This window comes from Theropithecus gelada, chromosome 8 (genome assembly GCF_003255815.1).
Source record: "Theropithecus gelada isolate Dixy chromosome 8, Tgel_1.0, whole genome shotgun sequence".
NCBI classification, from domain to species: domain Eukaryota; kingdom Metazoa; phylum Chordata; class Mammalia; order Primates; family Cercopithecidae; genus Theropithecus; species Theropithecus gelada.
This window is the reverse complement of record NC_037676.1, coordinates 93,786,099-93,810,370: the sequence shown is the minus strand read 5'-3', so window position 1 is coordinate 93,810,370 and position 24,272 is coordinate 93,786,099. Positions and strand designations below refer to the sequence as shown.

The 24,272-nt window shown below is 35.7% G+C and overlaps 1 protein-coding gene across 4 annotated transcripts in view; it reads right to left on the bottom strand.

Moving 5' to 3' along the window:
- Positions 1 to 753: 753 nt before the first annotated feature.
- The window catches only part of SLC26A7 (solute carrier family 26 member 7), a 204,774-nt gene continuing 181,255 nt past the window's right edge, over positions 754 to 24,272 (bottom strand). For 3 of the 4 annotated variants that reach the window (XM_025394155.1, XM_025394157.1, XM_025394154.1), the window contains 4 exons: positions 9,160 to 9,260; positions 5,052 to 5,106; positions 4,864 to 4,967; positions 754 to 3,808 (listed from right to left, as the gene is read on the bottom strand). In XM_025394155.1, the coding sequence (XP_025249940.1) occupies positions 3,773 to 3,808; positions 4,864 to 4,967; positions 5,052 to 5,106; positions 9,160 to 9,260 (296 nt within the window). In that variant the 3' untranslated portion in view covers positions 754 to 3,772. Of the gene's footprint in view, positions 3,809 to 4,163; positions 4,662 to 4,863; positions 4,968 to 5,051; positions 5,107 to 9,159; positions 9,261 to 24,272 lie in introns of those variants that run through there. The other variant, XM_025394153.1, reaches the window with a different exon arrangement.

The window sequence follows — 24,272 nt, the reverse complement described above, 5'->3', positions numbered from 1 at the left end:
ATTGACTAGCACCTTCAACTTGGACTCCTCAGACTCCAGAACTAAGAAGTAACTTTTGATTGTATAAGCTCTCTAGTCTAGTAATATGTTATAGCAGCCAGAACTAAGACACTACCATTAATCACCTTACTGCCACCCTATGTAGGAAGGCAACATTTTATCCTCTGCCATACTTCCTATCATCTTTCCTTAATGTATTTTCATTTGGGCACATATCATCATCTAACTTGCAATAAATGCATTTTAAATGTATTCTATTTTGCTTTCCCTTGATACAACAAAGTTTGTGAGGGCGTTTATTCTTTTTCTGTTTTATTATCTGCCATATCTCTAACACCTAGAAGACTTCCTTTGCTTCTAGTCTTTGGAAAAGTAGCCTTTAATAGACTGAAGAATACTGAATTCAGCCTAGGAAGTCAGGAAAGACAAACAACAGTATATAATGAAGAGCCAAATCAAACAAAAATATAAAATGTATATATTAATTAAAATTGGAATGCAAAGGATGTAAACCTAGTGAAAGAGTATGTCTAAATGTAGTTTTGTAGCACAAAGTATTCTTATCAGCAGTCCATAAATTAAGGCACAGTATCTTACAGTCCTAGGTTGAAATTTTGTAAGAACAAATTACCAAGAATAATGGATACCTCCAAGAATATTCAACACATAATACTCTGTGGTCATTCCAAGAAACAGTATGTGTTATTTGCTTTGCAGGAGAGTAAATACTATGAAATAATAGACACAAATCCATTTAAGCATAATAGTTATCATATTTTGATTTATTTCCATGTAAATTGGTTGTTACATGCTGAGTTAGTACAAAGAATTTTTAAAAAGATAATTAAATGCATTGAAAAATATAAAAAATAACTGCAGCATATTAGACTACATGATTTTTAACTAAAAATCTTTGGATTGTGAAAGTACCATTTAACTCCCTATTTGAAAGCTGGCCACAAACTCATTGCCAAATAGCATATTCTATATTGAATTAGATTATCATCCCACAGAATTCAGAATGTGCATTTCTAAGGCATAATGTATGTTCAACAATATACTAATATATTTTGGCAACCACTAAATGTCAAGCATTTCCCATACAGGGTATTAACACATTAATGTTTTCATTAAAAAAGAAAGATCTCTTTCTTCATTACATTACACATTTATAGAATAGAGATCTGTCAAATAAATTACTGTAAAGTAGTTCAAGCTAAATCTTATAACACTTGAATCATATAATCGGGGGCAAATAACCTTTAAAATGAAAGACAAATGGTGAAATTTATGGGCATTTAATTTGCATAAATGTAATGTTAACAGTCTTTTCCTGGCTATATATTTTATGCTTAATTTATATATGTCACTCTATTAGGTCCTTAACACTCTTATAGGTCAGTTTTAATTTTTTCCAATTTTATTTTACCATAATAACTGTTATCAAGTAGTTTGTCATATATAAAAATAAGGTAATCTCATAAAAATAATTCAGTGTGACTATAGAAACAATCCAGCTTCAAGACCACTATACAGTTTTGTGTTGTCAATACCTGCTTCGAAATAAACATTTGCGTTTTAGAATGCTGTGTGTCTAAACTCATGTTTACCTCTTAAGCTCTCAGAACTCAATACCAGAGACTTCCTCCAGGTTAACAGTCATTGTAGCTTTGTTGTGTGGAAGTCTTAAAAATAAGGTACATGGTTTGGTCTTCCTTTACATTGAATACAACATTAGCATTTGACACCCAAGTTATTGGACTTAAAGTTTTATCCACTAAACTTCTACTATGAACACTGAAGTGCATTAAAATATAACTGCTCCGACAATACTGTGTCCATTTTGTCAACAAACTATAAAAACCATCCATCAATTAACTATGATTTTAATGTCAGACCTGATCCATAATCTCTAATAAATTAGAAAGTGCCTGCATTATATACGTTCAATTATAGGAGTTGCATAGCAAAATATCAATTTATACACAGCAAAATATATTTTCTTTTTTGACTTTCCTTGACTCATGCTTACCTGCCAGTGACCAATGAATCAGAGATGGTGAATATTACCATCCACCAATGGAATAATTTAATTGGACAAAGCAGAATAAAATTATTTTCTCTAAGGAAACTTTACCTCCAATTATTACTTCTGCTTTTCCTTGGAAGAGTGTTTAATGGGAATGTGAGTTGGCCTCACTCATTGAGATTGAGGCTACCATAGGGAGAAACACTATTCTTTGTAGTTCATTTCAATCAAAATTGAAATGGCTGGATATGTTATAAGAATTTGAAACCTTTCTTAATTCTCTTTCATTTTATTACATTGCCCTACCTACAATTTAATGTTAAAATTAAGGGTCATATGAATGTTTACCACACATTTGCTAGAGACCATTATAATCCATCGCTTGGCAGGCACTAGAATTTACTTTTATAGATGACAGAGACAGTGCCTAAATGGCTGGTATTTTAATTTTATTTTCAACCTGTTTCTCAAACTCACTTTAAAGTACCTAGCTTTTTCTTACTCTGGTAAATATTAGAGCGGTTAAAATGCTGTTAAAAGCTTAAGCATAATTATGTGTCTGTGCCTGTCTTTGAAGGTGGTAATTTTTTCCCAGGTAAATCAATCTGCTAAATTAAAATGTGAAATTCTACGTACTTGTACGTGATTGAAAATATATGTACAAGCATGAAAACAATAACATACAGTTCAGCCTAGCCTATGGCGTTTATTTGTCAATTATCCTGTTGGTTTGATGGGTTTGCAGATAATCACATTAAGCTTTCCTCTAACAAAAGAAAAAACAATCTATGAAGATCTACCTACCTATACATCCATATGCATATAGATAAACATATTATATTGATTATCTCTGAAATAGGAAAGTTAAAAATTATTACAGTTCATCTTATACTGGAATAGCACAAAGCTATTCTGCTAGTGGTATTTTCTCATCTAAAAATTATAAAATGTGTAATTTCGTATTCTCTTTCTCCAACAAAACTTCAGTGGAAAACAGAGCCTCTTATTGGGTAGAAATGCTAAAATTAGAGGTACTGGGTCTGAAGATCCTAAGCATTTCCAATATTCAGAGCAAAACAGACCAACGTCCAGAACTTGGTTTTATTGGGATACCCATTTCTTTCGATTATGAAAACATTCCTGAATACTTCAGGAATGGATGTATGGAAAGATATGGAAATGAATTATTTCCAGTTTTTCATTTGTTTTGTTTGGTTTACTTTTTGTGAATTTCACATCTTACTGTGTAAAGTAATATTTAGCCTTATTGATATTTCAGAGGCCTATACAGAGAGAAGTTGTGTGAAAATGGCACATTTGCTAAGTTGTTTTATGTATTAGTTATAGATTATCTTAAAATTTTACAAATGGCTTGTAAATGCTCAAAATTGCCTATGACAAAAGTATTTCTCAATTTCAAACATCAACTTACAGCACAATAAAAATAAAACAGCACAAAATATTATAGTAAAATAAAATAAAACCATGTTTACCCTTTAGTACACTAAAACTAAACACATACTGATTTTTATATAAAATAACTAAGTGAATCTTCTTACTAACAAAAATGAGAAAAAAGTTGGCAGTTCTTTCCAACTGCTATGCAGTTACCAAGTTACATCATACTTATTGTAGCAGAGGTCATCTGTAGGCTCTAAACAACAAAAAAGTTGTGCAAAATCCCAGCGTATGGCCTCTTTAGGCAGTTGGTAAAGACGAGAGCTGTACTGAGACAAAAGGGTCTCAGACTTCACTGTGGTCACTGAGTTTGCTCAAATTCTGAAATGGAAGCGGAAGAAATAAGTATGTGCTACTTACTCAACTCTAAATTGGTACCAAAGTAAAAGAACAGTAGTAACTGAAGCAAGCTGTCCAGCTAAGCCAAAAAAAAAAAAAAAACCAAATGACCCTTTTATGAGACATCAGCGTAGAGCAGTTCAAAGCTCCAGGTCCAACGTCAAACTGCTGACTCTGCAACCAACTCTACCACTTATAGATTGTGTAATTTCCCTGGTCAGTTTCCTTGTTTCTAAAAATGGATTAAATTATCGTATCTACCTCATAAGGTCATGGCAAATTCAGTTAAACAACATAGTAAAGCTTTTAGAATACTCCCGTAATATAGTGAGAGCACTCAATATATGTTAGATATAATAATAGTGTTGTTATTATTTTGTAAATACATACTGTTCTGATTGTATACAATAGAGATGACTCTGTGAGGCACCAAATGTTATTCTAGGGATGAGGAAAGGCAAAACAATTCAAAACTCAAGGAAAAATTGCAGGAAATCAAAGCTCTAAGAACAATTGTAAAACTAAACCATAAGCCCAGCATTTGTAAGATAACTTTGACACTTCAGATCATGTGAGCACTAGACTCTGCAAATAATATCTCCAAAGATGTCAACATAAGCTTAGAGGCAAGATATCAGAGCAGAAAATACTTTTAAGGCCATATTTAGAGTTTTTATTTTTGAGAAAGGTGGATTCAAATCCCCAGGACAGTAGATCCTGGAAGAAGCATTTGTTGTACGAGTAAGCAGTTTGCAATTGATAGGCAACCACCTAATCCCGAGAGCAGTGACATTGTTGGAAAATCCAAGTTACCAAACAACAGTTTATCACTGGCCTAAAAAAAGAATGGAAACATTCTTTTACTTGGAATAAAAAATCTGAGGGTCTGAAGTGGGCTGGGGCGGGGGTGTGGCGGGGGGCGCTGTTAATAGATTTTAGATGCCAATGGAGTAATAAGCTGATACAAAAGATGCAAAGCTTCGATTCTATATCCTGAATATTCTTATAACTCCTTCAGGCCAACTTAATCAACTCACCTTATTTGAATGGATATGACTTATTGCAGCAGATACTGATTCAAAAAAAATTGGTTTCTCTGAGTCTAGGTTTCCATAATACGTCATTCCTTTTATCAAGGAAGCTACAAGAAAGCACAAGTGATATAAGAATACATGTGGAAGTGCAGAAGAATCACATTCAACGTTAGTCAGGGACATGTTCTTACCTGTACAATGGGCTAACAATACATCCACACTCCTGCCTTTACAGTCCATGTAAACCTGGAAGAATTAAAATAGGATACCCACAGTCAATTCAGAATAGCCAGCAGGAGGAAATAAGATGGGCTTCAGAAGAAATCAAACTTTCTTTAAAGCGAATGTTTATGAAGTCAAACCACCAGAGGGAGGCATTGTTACACAGTCAGGCATAATCTGGCAAGCATCTAAAAGACTAAGATTAATACAGCAGGGCATCTACCTTTATTGCAACTAAATTTGACTGCTTACCTTTTCCACATCATTTAATAAAAGTAAAAACAGTTACTTTCCTGCCCTGTAAGAATCATATAAAATTGTTCTCAACCTCTTTTAATAGAAAACAAGGACCCATTTGTGAAAATGAAGAAAGCTGCTGACCTACTGCTTGCTTTAATATTTTACAATAATTTGGACATATTCACGTGCTCTACAAACCCTGTGCATGAATGGTAAATTGAGAACCTCACTATAATCCAAGCCAAGTTTGATTACTCAACTTCCATTTTAAAAGGATTGCAAGATGAGAGATCCTGACTCATTTGTTTGGCATCTTTTAAGTCCTGGAAAATCTCAAGCAGAAACAACTTATTAAAGGCTCTGATCTTAAATTCACCCAAATCAAAGTCAGTCTATGAACTTCCGTAAAAGTAAATTTAGGCGTTTTAGTTACCAGGGGATGGATTTCATTATATAATAGTGATGTATCTTACACATAAAATATAGAAAGGTTCATTTACAATATATTCTAATAGTGTGCATTGTACATTCAAAATTTCATTCATATTCTTCCAGTAGTAAGAAGTTCTTTCTATGTGAGAATTGTGAAATAATAGAAGATACATTACTGAGTGTAAATGAGAAAAGAGCAAAAAACATGGACTGCATCTTTGCCATTGAATAAATGGCTCCCATTTTTGTAAGTTAAAATATTTAATTCAAGGTGACCTCCCAGTGTTTGACTTTTTCTTAAGCTCGGTGAAACACAAACACATTGCTATGGGCGGTTTGTAGGTGCTGATAAATATAATCTCCAGTTCACTGACCTCCTCAAAGTCCCAAGTAAAAGAATAAAGAGAAGTCACCCCACTTCCTTCAACCTACAACTCCCAAGAGAATGTTTCTAATGCTAAAGCAACTAAGAAAACAATGCAAGAAGTGTTATTAGAAAGCAAGAAGCCATGAAGGACTGAAGAGTTGCTATGGCTCTTCACTCTGAACCTTCTTCCAGGGTGGCTGGAACTAAGAAATAATATTAGTTGCAATGATATTAATTACACTTGAAGAAATGACATTTTTAAAATGAGAAAAAATAATAGAAACTAGCATTATTGAGTTCTTCCTAACTGCTAGACACTTTCTTAAGTGCTTTATATGCAATACATCATTTTTATATGCAATACAACAACTTGCTGAAGGGGGTATTTCTACTTCCAGTTTACAGAAAAGCAAGTAAACACTTAAGTCCAGATCACAGAACTAGTATATGGATGATATATTCTTAACATAGATCATGCTGTTACTGTAACCATAATGAAATAAAGAAAATAGGAATAACAAGGAAATTTAAAAGGGCAAACTGATACAAAACTGCTGGTTTTGTATATATAGATAGAACACACCTGGCTAAGGGAATGTCATTTTATGCCAATCTAAAAATAAATTGCATCAGTTGATTGATCCTGTCATTCCCGTGTACAGATCTTTAAAACCACTAAGATGAATGATGAAAAATAAGTCTTTTTGCAACATGCCCAGTGCCAAGATTGTTTGAATTTCTCTGAATTGTCAGCCGTGGATCCTAAACTCAGTGAGAGTAGGCAATCATTTCTCCTGCTTTCTTTATTAACCCTAAGTCCTGTTTGTAATATCTAGAGAAGGAAGCTAATAATTTCAGAAACCAATTTAAAATGCAATTGAACAAAACACACACACACACACACACACACACACACACACACACACACACATATACTGGCCTTTCCCAGTTTAAAAAAAAACAATCCTAGTCTAGTGTTTCTCAAAATAGGATCCTTGAGCCTCCTGCATCAGAATCACCTATGGGTGTTTAAAATGAAGCTCCTAGATCAGAATCAGAACGCAGAAGACTGCATTTTCAATGAGCACCCCAGAAGAGCCTTAAACACGCAACTTTAAGAGACTCTTGTAGACTTTAGGAACACAGAGTAAATAAAAATGCTGAATACAAGAGGCCCTCCTGTGAAGAGGGACCATGTGTTTACAATTTAGTTTCAGCTAGAAGAAAACATGAAGTATTCAGGTTGAATCCTAAGTCCAACTGTGCAAAGGTTTTATAGTGAACCACAAGAAAATGAAAACATATTATGTGGGGAGAAAGGGCGACTTGCTAAAAATAGCCACTAGATTTCAGGCCTCTGATACTTAAACTTCAATTGTTTTAAACAATTTGTTTATTTTCGGAATATCTGCCAATTCTGAAACAAAATCGCCGCCTTATTTTTACAAAATGAATAAACTGAGATCCAGACAAGTGAGATGATTTCCCCCACACCTCAGCTAGTGTGATGCAGCTGGGACTATGCTGTGACTTCCACATACTAAGCAATTCCCCTCCACACACTCCCACCCATATCTTCGTAGGAAAGCAATACTAATGTTGACCTTTGTACTACCGTGAGTTTGAAAGGCTGGACATTTCAAAGTAAATTTAAGATATAAATGAATAGAGACACAAGGTATACTACACCACAAGAAAACAATGCAAGTCCACAACATGAGACCTTTTCAAGGATACTGATCTGAACCCTTTAAAAGTCAATGTCTGGTTTCCACTTTCTGACCATGATATGTAACTAATACAAGACTATCCCCTCCTCCACAAAGAAGTACACAACTGGACAAAAATATACAACAACCATGTTTAGACAATCGGCACCAGGCAGGGCAGCACAGGGCAGCTGAGGTTCCTGAGAAAGGGGGAAAAAATGGGGTGAGCCCTCTGATCATGGTAGCTTTCTGCCGCAAAGCAGTTTCTGGGCCCTGGCATGATGAGGGGGACCTAATAAAAATGTGGCAGCTTCCCTGAGCTGCACAGAGAGAACCAGAGTTCAGGGAGAGATCAATGGGTGACGAAAGAACTCCAGAAATTTCCATAAGGTTTAAATTAAGTATTTGGCTCAATGTCAAGCCACACAGGGAGGCTCTAGGTGGTCTGAGTAAGAAAACCTCTGGGAAGTAAACACCTGAAGATGAGATGAGCCAATTCACAGGCTCAGAAGCTGGCAGAGGACTGAAGAAACTGAGGAACAGATGCTGCCCCACCCTCAAGACGTCCCACCACCACCAATTCAGGGTATTAAGGGAAAGAACAAAAAGAAATAAGAAAGAAGGTGAATTCCCTGTTGACTTAGTATTTACTAAAAAAAGAAGGAGGTAAAAAAAAACCTTAGAAGTGTCTGAGTTTTCTGTGAATTGAAAAAATTAGGTGTTCTTCTAGCTGTGGAAATGGGGTTTGGAAGCTATGTCAGTTTTAAATCCATGAGTGGAGTTTTATTTTTTGCATACCTGGATCATGGAGACCACATGGAGATCATAGGGTAGAGAAAGAGGCACTATTGCCTAAGAGAACAGAGAAAAGCCATTGCATTGGGCACTGCTTGTGAGACCAGGAATGGTATTAGGCCAAACTGTACCCAACCGTAATGTGAGAGAAAACCTCCTGCCATCATCAAGGCACTTGCTTATGCAGCCTGTGCTCTGGAATGGGCTTTTCTCCTTTCTAGAATCCTTGTAAATTGACTGCCTAGGAGATCCTATGCCCACTGTATCTCAAGTCTATGTACTGTTCTCTCTGACTACCCCATGCAAATATTCTTAGCCCTGACCCTCACACATACATACAACTAGAAGCTGAATAGGATCTCCTGAAAACAAATCTACAGTGATGGGAGGCATGAAGTTCTACGTCCTTTGCAAATAATGGGGTGAGATGTGTATTGCAACAAGCAGGCTCAAGGCTACAGAGAGAAGGTGGTGAAAACCCCTGTTACTGAACAAAAGGGAAGAAACAGTTCTAAACACAAGCTCCATAAATACCTCAACAAGCATGGAGACTCCAGAATAGTCAAAAAAGGTAAATCCACTGCAATCCAGGATTAAAGAACACTTCTCATTAGGGCAGGACTGTGAAACTTCTTCTGTAGGAGAAACAGAGACTTGAGTTAGGCAGAATTTTAAGAGATTTCTGCTGCTGGCTTTGTTGACTGGTGGGAGGGTAACAGTGGCCTCATATTTAACAACACTAATTCTAAACACTTTTAATTTTTACATTTTTCAGTAAATTATTAATTATTTCTGAACTTTCTGATTTTGTATTACTGGAATGCAATTTCAGGTGATTATGACATGACTCAAAGAAGAAGACAAAATAGGTTAATTACCAGTATCATTTCATATATGGACAAACTGAAGTTCAGTTTAAAAGTTTAAATGCTTTTTAAAGGATATCTGGCAAGTTAGTGCTAAACACAGACAGAAGCAAAATCTCTAGACATTCTGAATAGTACCTTTCCCACAATATCACAATGTTTCCTTAATAGGCATGCCCAAAGTAGAGCTCTGTTTTGTGGTGCCTGAAGTGTATACAATTTTGGAATCACACTTAAAAAAAAAAAAAAAAAAAACTCCATTGCTAGGACTTGTCCCACAGCCTTGGAAGGGATCTGTATGACGGGCCCTGAAAATTAAGCTTCATTCGGTTCATAGTAAATCGGCCTCTGAATTTACCTGATGAAAACAATAAGATTTTACTTAGGAGTTCATGACCTCTTTTTGATAGACATTCTTAGGGCCACGATTTCCTTACATGATATGACCTATTTCTTCACAGTGACAGGCCACATTTGGGGTCCCTCTGAGGAGTGATGTGGCTCTCAGAGCAGATCACACATGCTGATTCCCCCACCACTGTAGGCAAAGTCTATCACTTAAATTCAAATTCATTAACTATTATGACATTCTCTGAAAAAATTAATTCTTAATTTCAATAGCATTGCCATTTAAAATGTTCAAGGTTTTCCTGTATAGTGACTATATAAAAGTGGGACTGTGGTTGTTTCTCAATTTGGGAGAAAATATGAGGGAAATAGTGCAATTAAAAAAAATCCTGCTTACAGATTTAAAAAAGCAGTAAAACAGAAAATAAAAAATGACACTGAAAATTTATATATGACAGTAACTGTCAGGAAAAAGAGAACTGCTACAAAATAATTTCTATGTATTTGAAAAGTGATAGGTATAAGACTTGGTTTTCAGTTTCATCTTTAGATCTATATTTATATTTATTAATCAAATAATATGCTATTAATTGAATAATAACTATGTTGTGTTTGTACTATGTTTAAGAAAGAGAAGATAATAACACTAAATAATCAATATTTCTAAGGAGTAATTTTTTTAAGGAGTGAGTGATAACAAACATGAGTGAGGTCTTATTCCTTTCTTTAGGAGTTTATAATACTTTTGAGTGTCAAGGATAGCATTGGTATATAAATGACATGATTAAAATGATAAAATGAATAAAAATGTGAATTTACAAAACAGAGTAGTCTCTTTGGAGTAATCAGGGAAGGCTTCATGCAAAAAGCAGCCTTGCAGGATATATCAGATTCCAAAAAGGAGAAATAATGTAGACGTGTAAGCATTCTGACCATGTGGACAGCCTTAATCCAACACTAATGACAGCTTAAATCTAAAACTCCTTCTGCTCCCATTCAACCATTTAATGAGGACCAACTATATGCCAGGCACTCTATTAGTGCCTTCTGTTCTGCTGTTTCTCCCAGGGCAAGGGGGGCTAAGTGGTTACTGAACATTCAGGCTATGTTTCCATAGGCCTAAAATGGTAAACTAGAACCTCAGGCAAAATTGAAAATAGCCACAACATAGCTCATCTATTGACCACTCAGCTGTAATCATTATCATTCATTATTTGCCTGATTAAACACAAGATTTACCTCTACTAATGCAGAGGCTTTTATTTATATTTTCAGGTATAATACGCCCTGGCTTATTACCAGAGATAGCAGAGTATTAAGATTGCAGGAAAAAGAAAAATACTCTAAGCAGAGAATACTTGCTCTAGTCAACAGTGGAATGTTGACTGGTCATAAATATATATATGGAAATGTTCTATTAAATTTTCACAGTATAAAAATCTCTAACAATTAAATATTAGGTAAACTTTATGAGAAAACCTTTAAAAATTATATAATATACATAGGTAAAATATATATAATGAAGTTAGATGTTTTCTTACAAAGTAAGATTTAAAAATTAGTAAGACTAATCATGTTTACAATGTATATTGGAGCTTAATATGTGAAGATTTCTTATGTTGACTTTTTCAAACTTTTTTTTAGAAAATAAAATTTATATGGTTTCTTTAAAGTCAGTAATGAGTTGGGCCAGATGATGCCAGTTCGTGAAAGTCAGTCGTGTATATATCTTCCATGCTTAATCACAGCATGTTGGTAGCTTAAAATCAGTGATAGTAGAAATATTTACACCATGGAAATTGGCAAATGCTACATATCAGAACTTCTCCACCATCTGACCTTATATCCCCACTCCAAGAATCATTTGCTATTCACCAGCATATCATTGCTTAAAGGTGGGTATTCTTATTAAATATAAAGAAAATCATCAGTAAGTTTTAAAAATCCAATGGCTTTGATTAAATGAAAGACTTAAACCACTGACATATTTGACAATAAAATAACAATGACACAAATTGACATCAAATTTTGTCCTTTTTTAATCCATTTATACAGTCTTGTTCTTACCAAATGATTCCTGTTTTATAAAATAATACATATTTCAAAATAATCTGCAATCTAAAGTTATTTGTTCAAAAATTTCCATAGAAAAAATTAGCATTCATATTTAACTTAAATAATAAGAATTAATAGATTAAGAATTTTTCTAAGATATTTAAGCCTTATTATCTATTTACTACCAAACATAATACTAATGTCTATAAGACAGGCTTGCAGCTGGGCGCAGTGGCTCACGTCTGTAATTCCAGCACTTTGGGAGGCCGAGGCAGGTGGATCACAAAGTCAGAAGATCAAGACCATCCTGGCTAACATGGTGAAACCCCGTCTCTACTGAAAATACAAAAAATTAGCCGGGTGTGGTGGTGTGTGCCTGCAGTCCCAGTTACTCCGGAGGCTGAGGCAGGAGCATGGCGTGAACCCGGGGGGCGGAGCTTGCAGTGAGCCGAGATAGCGCCACTGCACTCCAGTCTGGGAGACAGAGTGAGACTCTGTCCACCTCCCCCACCGCCCCGCAAAAAAAGACAGGCTTGCTAGAAAGAAACTGTAATCTGAAAGAATATTAGCAGTTATTATGTATAACTGTCTGACATGAATTCAATCCTCCCTATCCACAGCCACGGCAAACATAGCTAATGAATTTGGTATTTTTTTCCACTGAGGTCAAACAAGACCTTACAATTTCTATCAATCAGTGCTTCAGGAAGCCACTACTAGCTGATCAAAAACTTATTTGTCATTCTGAACTTAAAAAATATTACAGTGAAAAACAATCTGTGTATATGTTACTTAGAGAGATTGATAACTGCATTTAATTGATGAGAAAATCGTGATAAAATGGTATTGAAAATTCTTAAACAAGTTTTTTTTCCTTTTCTATCCTACTATATTTCACTTCTAAATTGTACTTGCAATTTTATTTATTTTCTTGTAATTATCTCATAATGTACATGATGATAGATTATTAACTCTGAAAGTGTTTGGGGCTTTATCAATAGTGATTTAAAAATGTCCCTTCCATTGTCTGAGAGTGTGTTCATGCCATTGTTTGCTTCATCTTTTTTTTTTTTAATCCAACCTCCTTCTGTGCTATTCCTTTAATTGAAATATGTGTATATTTTCAGGCCATCCAAAAATAAAAATAAAGCAAAGCAACAGGCTCATGCCTTGTATTTGTGGTTAATAATTTAAGTAAGCTATTTTAAGAGACGCAATTCATGATTTTCTTCTAAATGAAAAAACAGTCTTAATGGTAAAGTTACCAATTCACTCGAATGAAAATTTAAATACAATGGACATTTCTAACATTTTTCCAAAAGTAAGTGAAGTTTTCTTTTACACAGTATCCTTTCAGTTCTGCTGTTGCACTAATTGTATGGCTATAACCTTGTGTTCTAAACTTCTAAGTAAATCAACCAGAGCAATAAAAATCACATAATCCTAGAAAAGAGTAAAGTGAATGCACAGCTAATATCCTGCCTTAAGCAAAATGAGGTAAGCTTGGAGCATGTGCAAAGGAGACAACTAATCTATTCTCATGTGGAATGGGGTAAATGATGGGCTTTATCTACACAAAAACAACATTTCAGAAAGAAATTAACCATCAGGTGTGGGTGGGCAATTAACTCCAGACTGTGGAAGTCAGCTCTCTCCTGTGGAATATTCATTAACTTCTTTAATTAAAAAATATTCATAGTTGCATAATTTAAAAGTGCTTTTTATATACTTCAAAAGATTCTTGACAGCCCATGAGTAACTCATAATTTTTTAAAAGAAAGTATTTTCTGTTGATATCAATTAACTATTGAAAAGCAGATTTACATCTCAAATTTCTCAAGAAAATAAGAAGTTAAGAAATATTTAAGACAAACCACAACATTCCCTTTGGAAAACATGTGCACATATTATTGAACATTTCTTTCCTTCCTTCCTTTCTCCCAGCAGTCAGCTAATATAGATGTATTGAGTATCTACTCTAAGCACTGTCCTAGAAAATGTAAGTACAATGATGAACAAGGAAGACAGTGATCACTGCCCTCAACAGATTCACAATCAGGTTGGGAAACTAGTCAGTTGAACTAGTAATTTAAAGTGTGAAGAGGGCTAGAGATGTGCAGAAAATGCTATGGAGGTGAAGGAGACCTTGTGTGGTGGACAGAATAATGCCTCTTAAAAATGCACACATTTGACTCTCCAGAAACTGTGAATATGTTGCCTTACATGGCAAAAGGGACTTTGTAGATTTGATTAATTTAAGGATGTTGAGATGGGCAGGTTATCCTAGATTTCTCAGGTAGGCCCAGTGTCATACAAGGAGACAGGAGGTTCGAGGTCAGAGAAGATGTAGTGACAGAAGAGACCACATCTCTTCTGATATTTGAAGATGAGAGAGGAGAGATTTGATGATGTCACACTGGCGGCTTGCAAAAGGAGGACAGGGCCATGACCCAAGGAATACAGATGGCCTCTGAAAGTTGGAAAGGGCAAGGAAATGAATTCTCCTCTAGACCCTCTAGGAATGCAGCCCTGCCCAAACTTGATTTTATCTCCAGACTCATTTCAGTGACTTCTGTCATCTAGAACTGTAAAATAAGAAATTTGTGCTGTTTTAAGCCACTGCATTCATGGCAATTTATTACAGCAGCAATAGGAAACTAACATACCTGCACTGCTTATTTGAGAAATGAGTAATAAGGATGGGAACTTGTTTAGATTTCAAGGTCTATGATGGCAGAGTTCGTGTCTACTTTCTTCATCCTTGAATATCCAGCACTCATTGTTGTGCCCAGGATTTATTAGATGTTCAATACATACAATACAGATTAACTGAGTGAACAAGAACATGAATTATTGCAGGAATGAATGGAAGAATGTGATCTGTGAGCTGAGACTTGATAATGATTGGAAGTTAAATAGATGACTAGGCGGTGGAGGTAGACCCAGCAAGTCATAATGCTAAGAAAGACCTCAACAGAGTGCATCTTGGTATTGACATAAACTGACTGAAGTGTTTGGAGACTCAAACTGCTAAAAGTGGTAATGGAAGATTTCTCTGTAAATTGAGAAATTTTTATTTTTACTAAGAGAAATAGCATGATTTCCATTTCATACTTGATGTAACCCTGCTTCATATATTTTGAATATTCTATCATGTGCTCAACTACAAATCTTTTCCTTCTGAAACGATTTTTAGCGGGGAGGGCAATTTTTTTTTTTTTTTTTTTTTTTTGAGGCGGAGTCTCGCTCTGTCACCCAGGCTGGAGTGCAATGGCCGGATCTCAGCTCACTGCAAGCTCCGCCTGCCGGGTTTACGCCATTCTCCTGCCTCAGCCTCTCGAGTAGCTGGGACTACAGGCGCCCGCCACCTCGCCCGGCTAGGATTTTTTTGTATTTTTTAGTAGAGACGGGGTTTCACCGTGTTAACCAGGATGGTCTCGATCTCCTGACCTCGTGATCCGCCCGTCTCGGCCTCCCAAAGTGCTGGGATTACAGGCTTGAGCCACCGCGCCCGGCTGGGGAGGGCTATTTTTAATTATCTTCCTTCTTGCCCATTCCCTTACTCAGTTTACATCTTTTCTTCCTTTAATCACTTCTAGATCTATTCTGTAGTCCCCAAAACCCACTTGATGTCTCCTGGATGACCTCACTTAGCTTAAGTTTACCATTGTCCCACCTAAACTCACTTTTCCTTTTAGCTGTTCTCCTGGCTTCACTATTATTCCCAGTTTGAGAATTTCAAAGTTTCAGAATCATCATTTGTATCGTTTTCTCCCTTCCTTCAACTCCCAAACAGTTCCAGCTGCTGTTCATTACACTGCTGAAATCCCTTTTGAGTCCTTCGTCTCCATTTTCACAACCTGGTGACCAAAGAAGGGGAAGATAGAAACTTCACTCCTCTTCTCTAGATTATTATCGCCCTATCATTCTTGCTTCCCTCCATGCAGGCTGCATTTAGACCAATCTTCTTGAATCTCAATTTTAAGTACCCTTTCATGTATATAGCCTACTTTCAACGGGGACTTAAGTCCTGCCTCTACCCCTAACTAGCTGCATGATCCAGAGCAAGTTACATCTCCCCTATGGGCCTCAACGTCATCGGTAAAATGAAGAGTGTTCTGGTAATTATTTTAATTATTTTAAAATGAAGAGTAGAGCATTTGCCTATTACCTATTTTAGTTATTGAGAATAATGCCCTGTGAATTGCTATACAAATATTTTGTTCATTGGACAATGAAGGATAATACAATAGAAATTAAAAATGCATTATTTACCTTAAAATCTAGTTAGGAGGAAAATGACTCTATAACCATATAGGTAATATGTGATGGATTAAAGCACGTGGTAATTTCTGTGTTTCACTATTACTATTGAATTCCACTTTATAGGTGAAGATACTGAATTCCAGTCTGCACCTGACTGAGTATTCTTCTATATGGATCTAGTTGACTTTTTTCTCCCTAACAAGATTGAAAGGAAGTGTGTCCCTTCAATATATTTTACTTCCCTATTAAACCTCAGAAACCGTATAACATTTGGAATGGAAGAAAAGGGAGATGGTTCTAGTTATGAGAATCCAAATAAAGGCTTAGACCCAGAGATGATTAAGTTAGATGTTGGAGCCATAAATTGATTTGTCTGGCTGGGATGGAGAACTTGTACAATGTGTGGTGAGAAGGAAAGCAATTTGGAAGGATAAGGAAGCTTTCAGGTGCCACACTAGGGAGTAGGTACTTGATCCTCAGAAGGAAACCATTATAATTTATTAAGAACAGGAGGGATTTTTTAAAGTAGAGGTGATTTAACATTAATCTGTCATTACATCACAGAATGAAATAAAGCTGGAATGGCAATTAGATCTTAGCTGCATGTGAATTCCATTTGTAGTAGCTTCTTACAATAACATGTTGAGAGGGTTCTGAGGCTACTTTGGCTCATAGGAAAAAAATGCCCTGATCTATTATTCTATCTGGTATGTGCATACATACTGGGTATTTTCTATCTATAGAATACAACAAAGGCTATCTCATAGCAGAAGATAAAAAACAATATGAAAATAATACTAATTCATTTCGAACATAATTAAGGACAGAATCAGAGTCACAGAAGTGAAAATGAAAGGTAATGAAACCAAGTTATAGGTTTTAGGGATTAAATTAAGATGCGAAATAAAAAGTAAGCACAGTACACATAACCTCAGCATTTAAAGCATAGGGGAGTAGAGCAGGGCACTACTTGAACAAGAGAGAGAGATAAGAGGACCGAGGAAACTTTGTAGGGGAGAGAAGGAGGATGTCAGAAGAAGTGTTCTGATCAACTATGTCTGACAAATATCAAAGGGCCACTGGGTACCAAAGAGTTTCACGAGGACCCAGCAAAGGTGATCATGCCCATCAGCTACTGTTCTGTGCAAAGTGGGCCTGGTCAGGATGCAGAAGTAAGAAACTCCTCTAAAAATTTTTCAGTTCAGAGAGTAAGGCACTCAAGTTAAATAAGTATTATTCTAGTCTTACATAAGTGTTCTCCGAGCACACAAGGCAGGTAAAAGTAAATTTGCCACAATAAACTAGAAAAGACCAGAAAAGCTGACATCTGAGATGCATCCATGTTAATGTGGGTCCATGCAGTTCATTCATATATTTATATTCTATTTTATTATGTTGTATATTGATTTACAACGTATTATATGCTGTAATTCAATTGATATTTTAATATGTATTTTATCTTCTTACAAAAACACTCTATATATTGATTGTCCATTGTACTGGTAATGGATGTTTTGCTTATTTCCAGTTTTGGGGGATTAATAAACAATTTTATGAAAAATCTTGTATACTCTTCCAGATACAAATATTAAGATATTCTTTTCTAAATTGTGTTTAGAAGTGCAAAAACTAATATAATTCAGCTTTTTATTCTTCTAAGTTTATATGAATGAAATTAGAACCTTACAATATGTTTTCATTTGTCTTGCTTTTTTCCCCAACATTGTTTATAAGATGTATATAATTTTCATTATTATGTGAGTATAACATATAACAAATATATTAAGTAAAAACTCAATTGTATAGATATGTCACAATTTATATGAACCTGCTGCTTTAGTTGGTCACCTGAGTTATTTCCGTGTTTGGATAGTTACAAACAATATTGTCATGAATATTCTTGTTTGTATACTTTGCTGCACATAAGTTATCATTTCTTCAGGGTGTACAACTAAGAGCAGAATTGCTGATCACAGGATATGTGTATCTTCAACTTCATAAGACATTGCCAAACCGTTTTCCAAGGTGGATGCACAGATGGTAATCTGAAAATGCAAAACCCGAAATGCTCCAAAATCCAAACTTTCTCAATGTCAACATGACATCATAAGTTACCTTGAAGACATCATTTTACTATCTTAATGGCATGTCATAATTGTTACTGTTCAGTACTTACATGTGGATAAATGTAAGAAAATGATTGCTTATTGGGAGCATATAAATTCAGTCAGGAGTGATGGTAATGCCAAACAACTGGAGATGGATTGTCCACATCATTTGCTTTCTTATGGTTAAATGCACACAAACTTTGTTTTATGCACAAAATTATTTAAAATATTGTATAAAATTACCTTCAGACTATGTGTATAGGGTGTACATAAAACATAAATTAATTTTGTGTTTGGAGTTGTGTCCATTCCCAAGATACCTTATAATGCATAAGTAAGTATTCCAAAATCCAGAGAAATTCAAAACCTAAAACACATTCGGTCATAAATATTTCAGATGAGTGATACTCAACTTGTAAGAGTTTATACTACCACCAATATTGTAGGAGACTTCTTGTTGCCCTGTATCCTCACCAATCCTTGGTATTGTCAGATTTTTCTATTTTGGCTAATATCATACATATAGTGTTATTTAATTTGCATTTCTCAAATAATAACTGTGAATAATAATGGTGAGGTCAAGCATATTTCATATGTATGTATTTTGGTAACTTAAAACAATGTCCCTTTTTGTGAAATGCCTGTTCATGTCTTTTGCTCATTTTTCTATTGAGTTGTCTGCCTTTCTTTACTCATCGATTTGTAGTAGAAAGCAGTCCTTTCTGAATTTTATAAGTTACATCTATCTTCTTCCACTCTGACTTATTTTTTCATGTTTTATATAGTGCCTTCTGGTAAACAAAAGTTCTTAAAAATAATATAGTGAAGTTTAATAATCATTTTCTTTATGCTTAATGCTTTATATTTCTTGTTTTAAGATAAGTTACTTATTCCAAGTTCTTTTAAGATATTTTCCTATGTGCTCTTCTAAGTTTACATTTTGTCTACTATATTCAGATTGATCTACCTCATACATATGTGTGGTATGGTGTGGATTAGGGGCCTAATTTCATTCAGATAGATACATAATTGTCTCTGCATTATTTATCAATAAGACCGTCCTTTCCCATTGCTCTGTAGTGCCATTTTTGTCATAAATAAAACAGCAATACATGTGAGGACTTTTCCCCCTCTGAGCTCTCTACTCTGTCATATTGACCTATTTATTTCTGATCCAATACTACACTGCAATGATTATTAGAGCTTTATAAAACATCTCAATGCTAAGAGGACATACCCTTCATCTGTTCATATTCTTCAAGTGTCTTAACTATTCTTGGCCATTTGCATTTTTATTTAAAAATGTAAATAAGCTTGTAAAAAGCCATTAAAATATTCTATTGAAACTTTACTTGATATTAAATCTAAATTTATAAATCAGTTTTAGAAATTATGCTTTTTGATATCAAGTATTCTAATCAATGGGCATTATGTTTCCCTCCATTTATTTATGAATATTTACTTGCTACAGGTATTTTTAATGTCTCATAATAAAGTTATACACCTTCATCCTGTGTAGGTCTATATATTTTTATTTAAATTCATTTCTAAGATTTGATTTTTTTTTTTTTTAATTTATTTATTATTATTATACTGTAAGTTGTAGGGTACATGTGCATAACGTGCAGGTTTGTTACATATGTATACTTGTGCCTTGTTGGTGTGCTGCACCCATCAACTCGTCATTTACATCAGGTATAACTCCCAATGCAATCCCTCCCCCCGCCCCCCTCCCCATGATAGGCCCCGGTGTGTGATGTTCCCCTTCCCGAGTCCAAGTGATCTCATTGTTCAGTTCCCACCTATGAGTGAGAACATGCGGTGTTTGGTTTTCTGTTCTTGTGATAGTTTGCTAAGAATGATGGATTCCAGCTGCATCCATGTCCCTACAAAGGACACAAACTCATCCTTTTTTATGGCTGCATAGTATTCCATGGTGTATATATGCCACATTTTCTTAATCCAATCTGTCACTGATGGACATTTGGGTTGATTCCAAGTCTTTGCTATTGTGAATAGTGCTGCAATAAACATACGTGTGCATGTGTCTTTATAGCAGCATAATTTATAATCCTTTGGGTATATACCCAGTAATGGGATGGCTGGGTCATATGGTACATCTAGTTCTAGATCCTTGAGGAATCGCCATACTGTTTTCCATAATGGTTGAACTAGTTTACAATCCCACCAACAGTGTAAAAGTGTTCCTATTTCTCCACATCCTCTCCAGCACCTGTTGTTTCCTGACTTTTGAATGATCGCCATTCTAACTGGTGTGAGATGGTATCTCATTGTGGTTTTGATTTGCATTTCTCTGATGGCCAGTGATGATGAGCATTTTTTCATGTGTTTGTTGGCTGTATGAATGTCTTCTTTTGAGAAATGTCTATTCATATCCTTTGCCCACTTTTTGATGGGGTTGTTTGTTTTTTTCTTGTAAATTTGTTGGAGTTCTTTGTAGGTTCTGGATATTAGCCCTTTGTCAGATGAGTAGATTGCAAAAATTTTCTCCCATTCTGTAGGTTGCCTGTTCACTCTGATGGTAGTTTCTTTTGCTGTGCAGAAGCTCTTTAGTTTAATGAGATCCCATTTGTCAATTTTGGCTTTTGCTGCCGTTGCTTTTGGTGTTTTAGACATGAAGTCTTTGCCCATGCCTATGTCCTGAATGGTACTACCTAGATTTTCCTCTAGGATTTTTATGGTATTAGGTCTAACATTTAAGTCTCTAATCCATCTTGAATTAATTTTCGTATAAGGAGTAAGGAAAGGATCCAGTTTCAGCTTTCTACTTATGGCTAGCCAATTTTCCCAGCACCATTTATTAAATAGGGAATCCTTTCCCCATTTCTTGTTTCTCTCAGGTTTGTCAAAGATCAGATGGCTGTAGATGTGTGGTATTATTTCTGAGGACTCTGTTCTGTTCCATTGGTCTATATCTCTGTTTTGGTACCAGTACCATGCTGTTTTGGTTACTGTAGCCTTGTAGTATAGTTTGAAGTCAGGTAGCGTGATGCCTCCAGCTTTGTTCTTTTGACTTAGGATTGTCTTGGAGATGCGGGCTCTTTTTTGGTTCCATATGAACTTTAAAGCAGTTTTTTCCAATTCTGTGAAGAAACTCATTGGTAGCTTGATGGGGATGGCATTGAATCTATAAATTACCTTGGGCAGTATGGCCATTTTCACGATATTGATTCTTCCTATCCATGAGCATGGTATGTTCTTCCATTTGTTTGTGTCCTCTTTTATTTCACTGAGCAGTGGTTTGTAGTTCTCCTTGAAGAGGTCCTTTACATCCCTTGTAAGTTGGATTCCTAGGTATTTGATTCTCTTTGAAGCAATTGTGAATGGAAGTTCATTCATGATTTGGCTCTCTGTTTGTCTGTTACTAGTGTATAAGAATGCTTGTGATTTTTGCACATTAATTTTGTATCCTGAGACTTTGCTGAAGTTGCTTATCAGCTTAAGGAGATTTTGGGCTGAGACAATGGGGTTTTCTAAATATACAATCATGTCATCTGCAAAGAGGGACAATTTGACTTCTTCTTTTCCTAACTGAATACCCTTGATTTCTTTCTCTTGCCTGATTGCCCTAGCCAGAACTTCCAACACTATGTTGAATAGGAGTGGTGAGAGAGGGCATCCCTGTCTTGTGCCAGTTTTCAAAGGGAATTTTTCCAGTTTTTGCCCATTCAGTATGATATTGGCTGTGGGTTTGTCATAAATAGCTCTTATTATTTTGAGGTACGTTCCATCAATACCGAATTTATTGAGCGTTTTTAGCATGAAGGGCTGTTGAATTTTGTCAAAAGCCTTTTCTGCATCTATTGAAATAATCATGTGGTTCTTGTCTTTGGTTCTGTTTATATGCTGGATTATGTTTATTGATTTGCGAATGTTGAACCAGCCTTGCATCCCAGGGATGAAGCCCACTTGATCATGGTGGATAAGCTTTTTGATGTGTTGCTGAATCCGGTTTGCCAGTATTTTATTGAGGATTTTTGCATCGATGTTCATCAGGGATATTGGTCTAAAATTCTCTTTTTTTGTTGTATCTCTGCCAGGCTTTGGTATCAGGATGATGTTGGCCTCATAAAATGAGTTAGGGAGGATTCCCTCTTTTTCTATTGATTGGAATAGTTTCAGAAGGAATGGTACCAACTCCTCCTTGTACCTCTGGTAGAATTCAGCTGTGAATCCATCTGGTCCTGGACTTTTTTTGGTTGGTAGGCTATTAATTGTTGCCTCGATTTCAGAGCCTGCTATTGGTCTATTCAGGGATTCAACTTCTTCCTGGTTTAGTCTTGGAAGAGTGTAAGTGTCCAGGAAATTATCCATTTCTTCTAGATTTTCCAGTTTATTTGCGTAGAGGTGTTTATAGTATTCTCTGATGGTAGTTTGTATTTCTGTGGGGTCGGTGGTGATATCCCCTTTTTCATTTTTAATTGCGTCGATTTGATTCTTCTCTCTTTTCTTCTTTATTAGTCTTGCTAGTGGTCTGTCAATTTTGTTGATCTTTTCAAAAAACCAACTCCTGGATTCATTGATTTTTTGGAGGGTTTTTTGTGTCTCTATCTCCTTCAGTTCTGCTCTGATCTTAGTTATTTCTAGCCTTCTGCTAGCTTTCGAATGTGTTTGCTCTTGCTTCTCTAGTTCTTTTAATTGCGATGTTAGAGTGTCAATTTTAGATCTTTCCTGCTTTCTCTTGTGGGCATTTAGTGCTATAAATTTCCCTCTACACACTGCTTTAAATGTGTCCCAGAGATTCTGGTATGTTGTATCTTTGTTCTCATTGGTTTCAAAGAACATCTTTATTTCTGCCTTCATTTCGTTATGTACCCAGTAGTCATTCAGGGGCAGGTTGTTCAGTTTCCATGTAGTTGAGTGGTTTTGATTGAGTTTCTTAGTCCTGAGTTCTAGTTTGATTGCACTGTGGTCTGAGAGACAGTTTGTTATCATTTCTGTTCTTGTACATTTGCTGAGGAGTGCTTTACTTCCAATTACGTGGTCAATTTTGGAATAAGTACGATGTGGTGCTGAGAAGAATGTATATTCTGTTGATTTGGGGTGGAGAGTTCTATAGATGTCTATTAGGTCTGCTTGCTGCAGAGATGAGTTCAATTCCTGGATATCCTTGTTAACTTTCTGTCTCGTTGATCTGTCTAATGTTGACAATGGAGTGTTGAAGTCTCCCATTATTATTGTATGGGAGTCTAAGTCTCTTTGTAAGTCTCTAAGGACTTGCTTTATGAATCTGGGTGCTCCTGTATTGGGTGCGTATATATTTAGGATAGTTAGCTCTTCCTGTTGAATTGATCCCTTTACCATTATGTAATGGCCTTCTTTGTCTCTTTTGATCTTTGATGGTTTAAAGTCTGTTTTATCAGAGACTAGTATTGCAACCCCCGCTTTTTTTTGTTCTCCATTTGCTTGGTAAATCTTCCTCCATCCCTTTATTTTGAGCCTATGTATGTCTCTGCGTGTGAGATGGGTCTCCTGAATACAGCAGACTGATGGGTCTTGACTCTTTATCCAGTTTGCCAGTCTGTGTCTCTTAATTGGAGCATTTAGTCCATTTACATTTAAGGTTAAGATTGTTATGTGTGAACTTGATCCTGCCATTATGATATTAACTGGTTATTTTGCTCATTAGTTGATGCAGTTTCTTCCTAGCCTCGATGGTCTTTACATTTTGGCATGTTTTTGAGATGGCTGGTACCGGTTGTTCCTTTCCATGTTGAGTGCTTCCTTCAGGGTCTCTTGTAAGGCAGGCCTAGTGGTGACAAAATCTCTAAGCATTTGCTTATCTGTAAAGGATTTTATTTCTCCTTCACTTATGAAACTTAGTTTGGCTGGATATGAAATTCTGGGTTTAAAATTCTTTTCTTGAAGAATGTTGAATATTGGCCCCCACTCTCTTCTGGCTTGGAGAGTTTCTGCCAAGAGATCTGCTGTGAGTCTGATGGGCTTCCCTTTGTGGGTAACCCGACCTTTCTCTCTGGCTGCC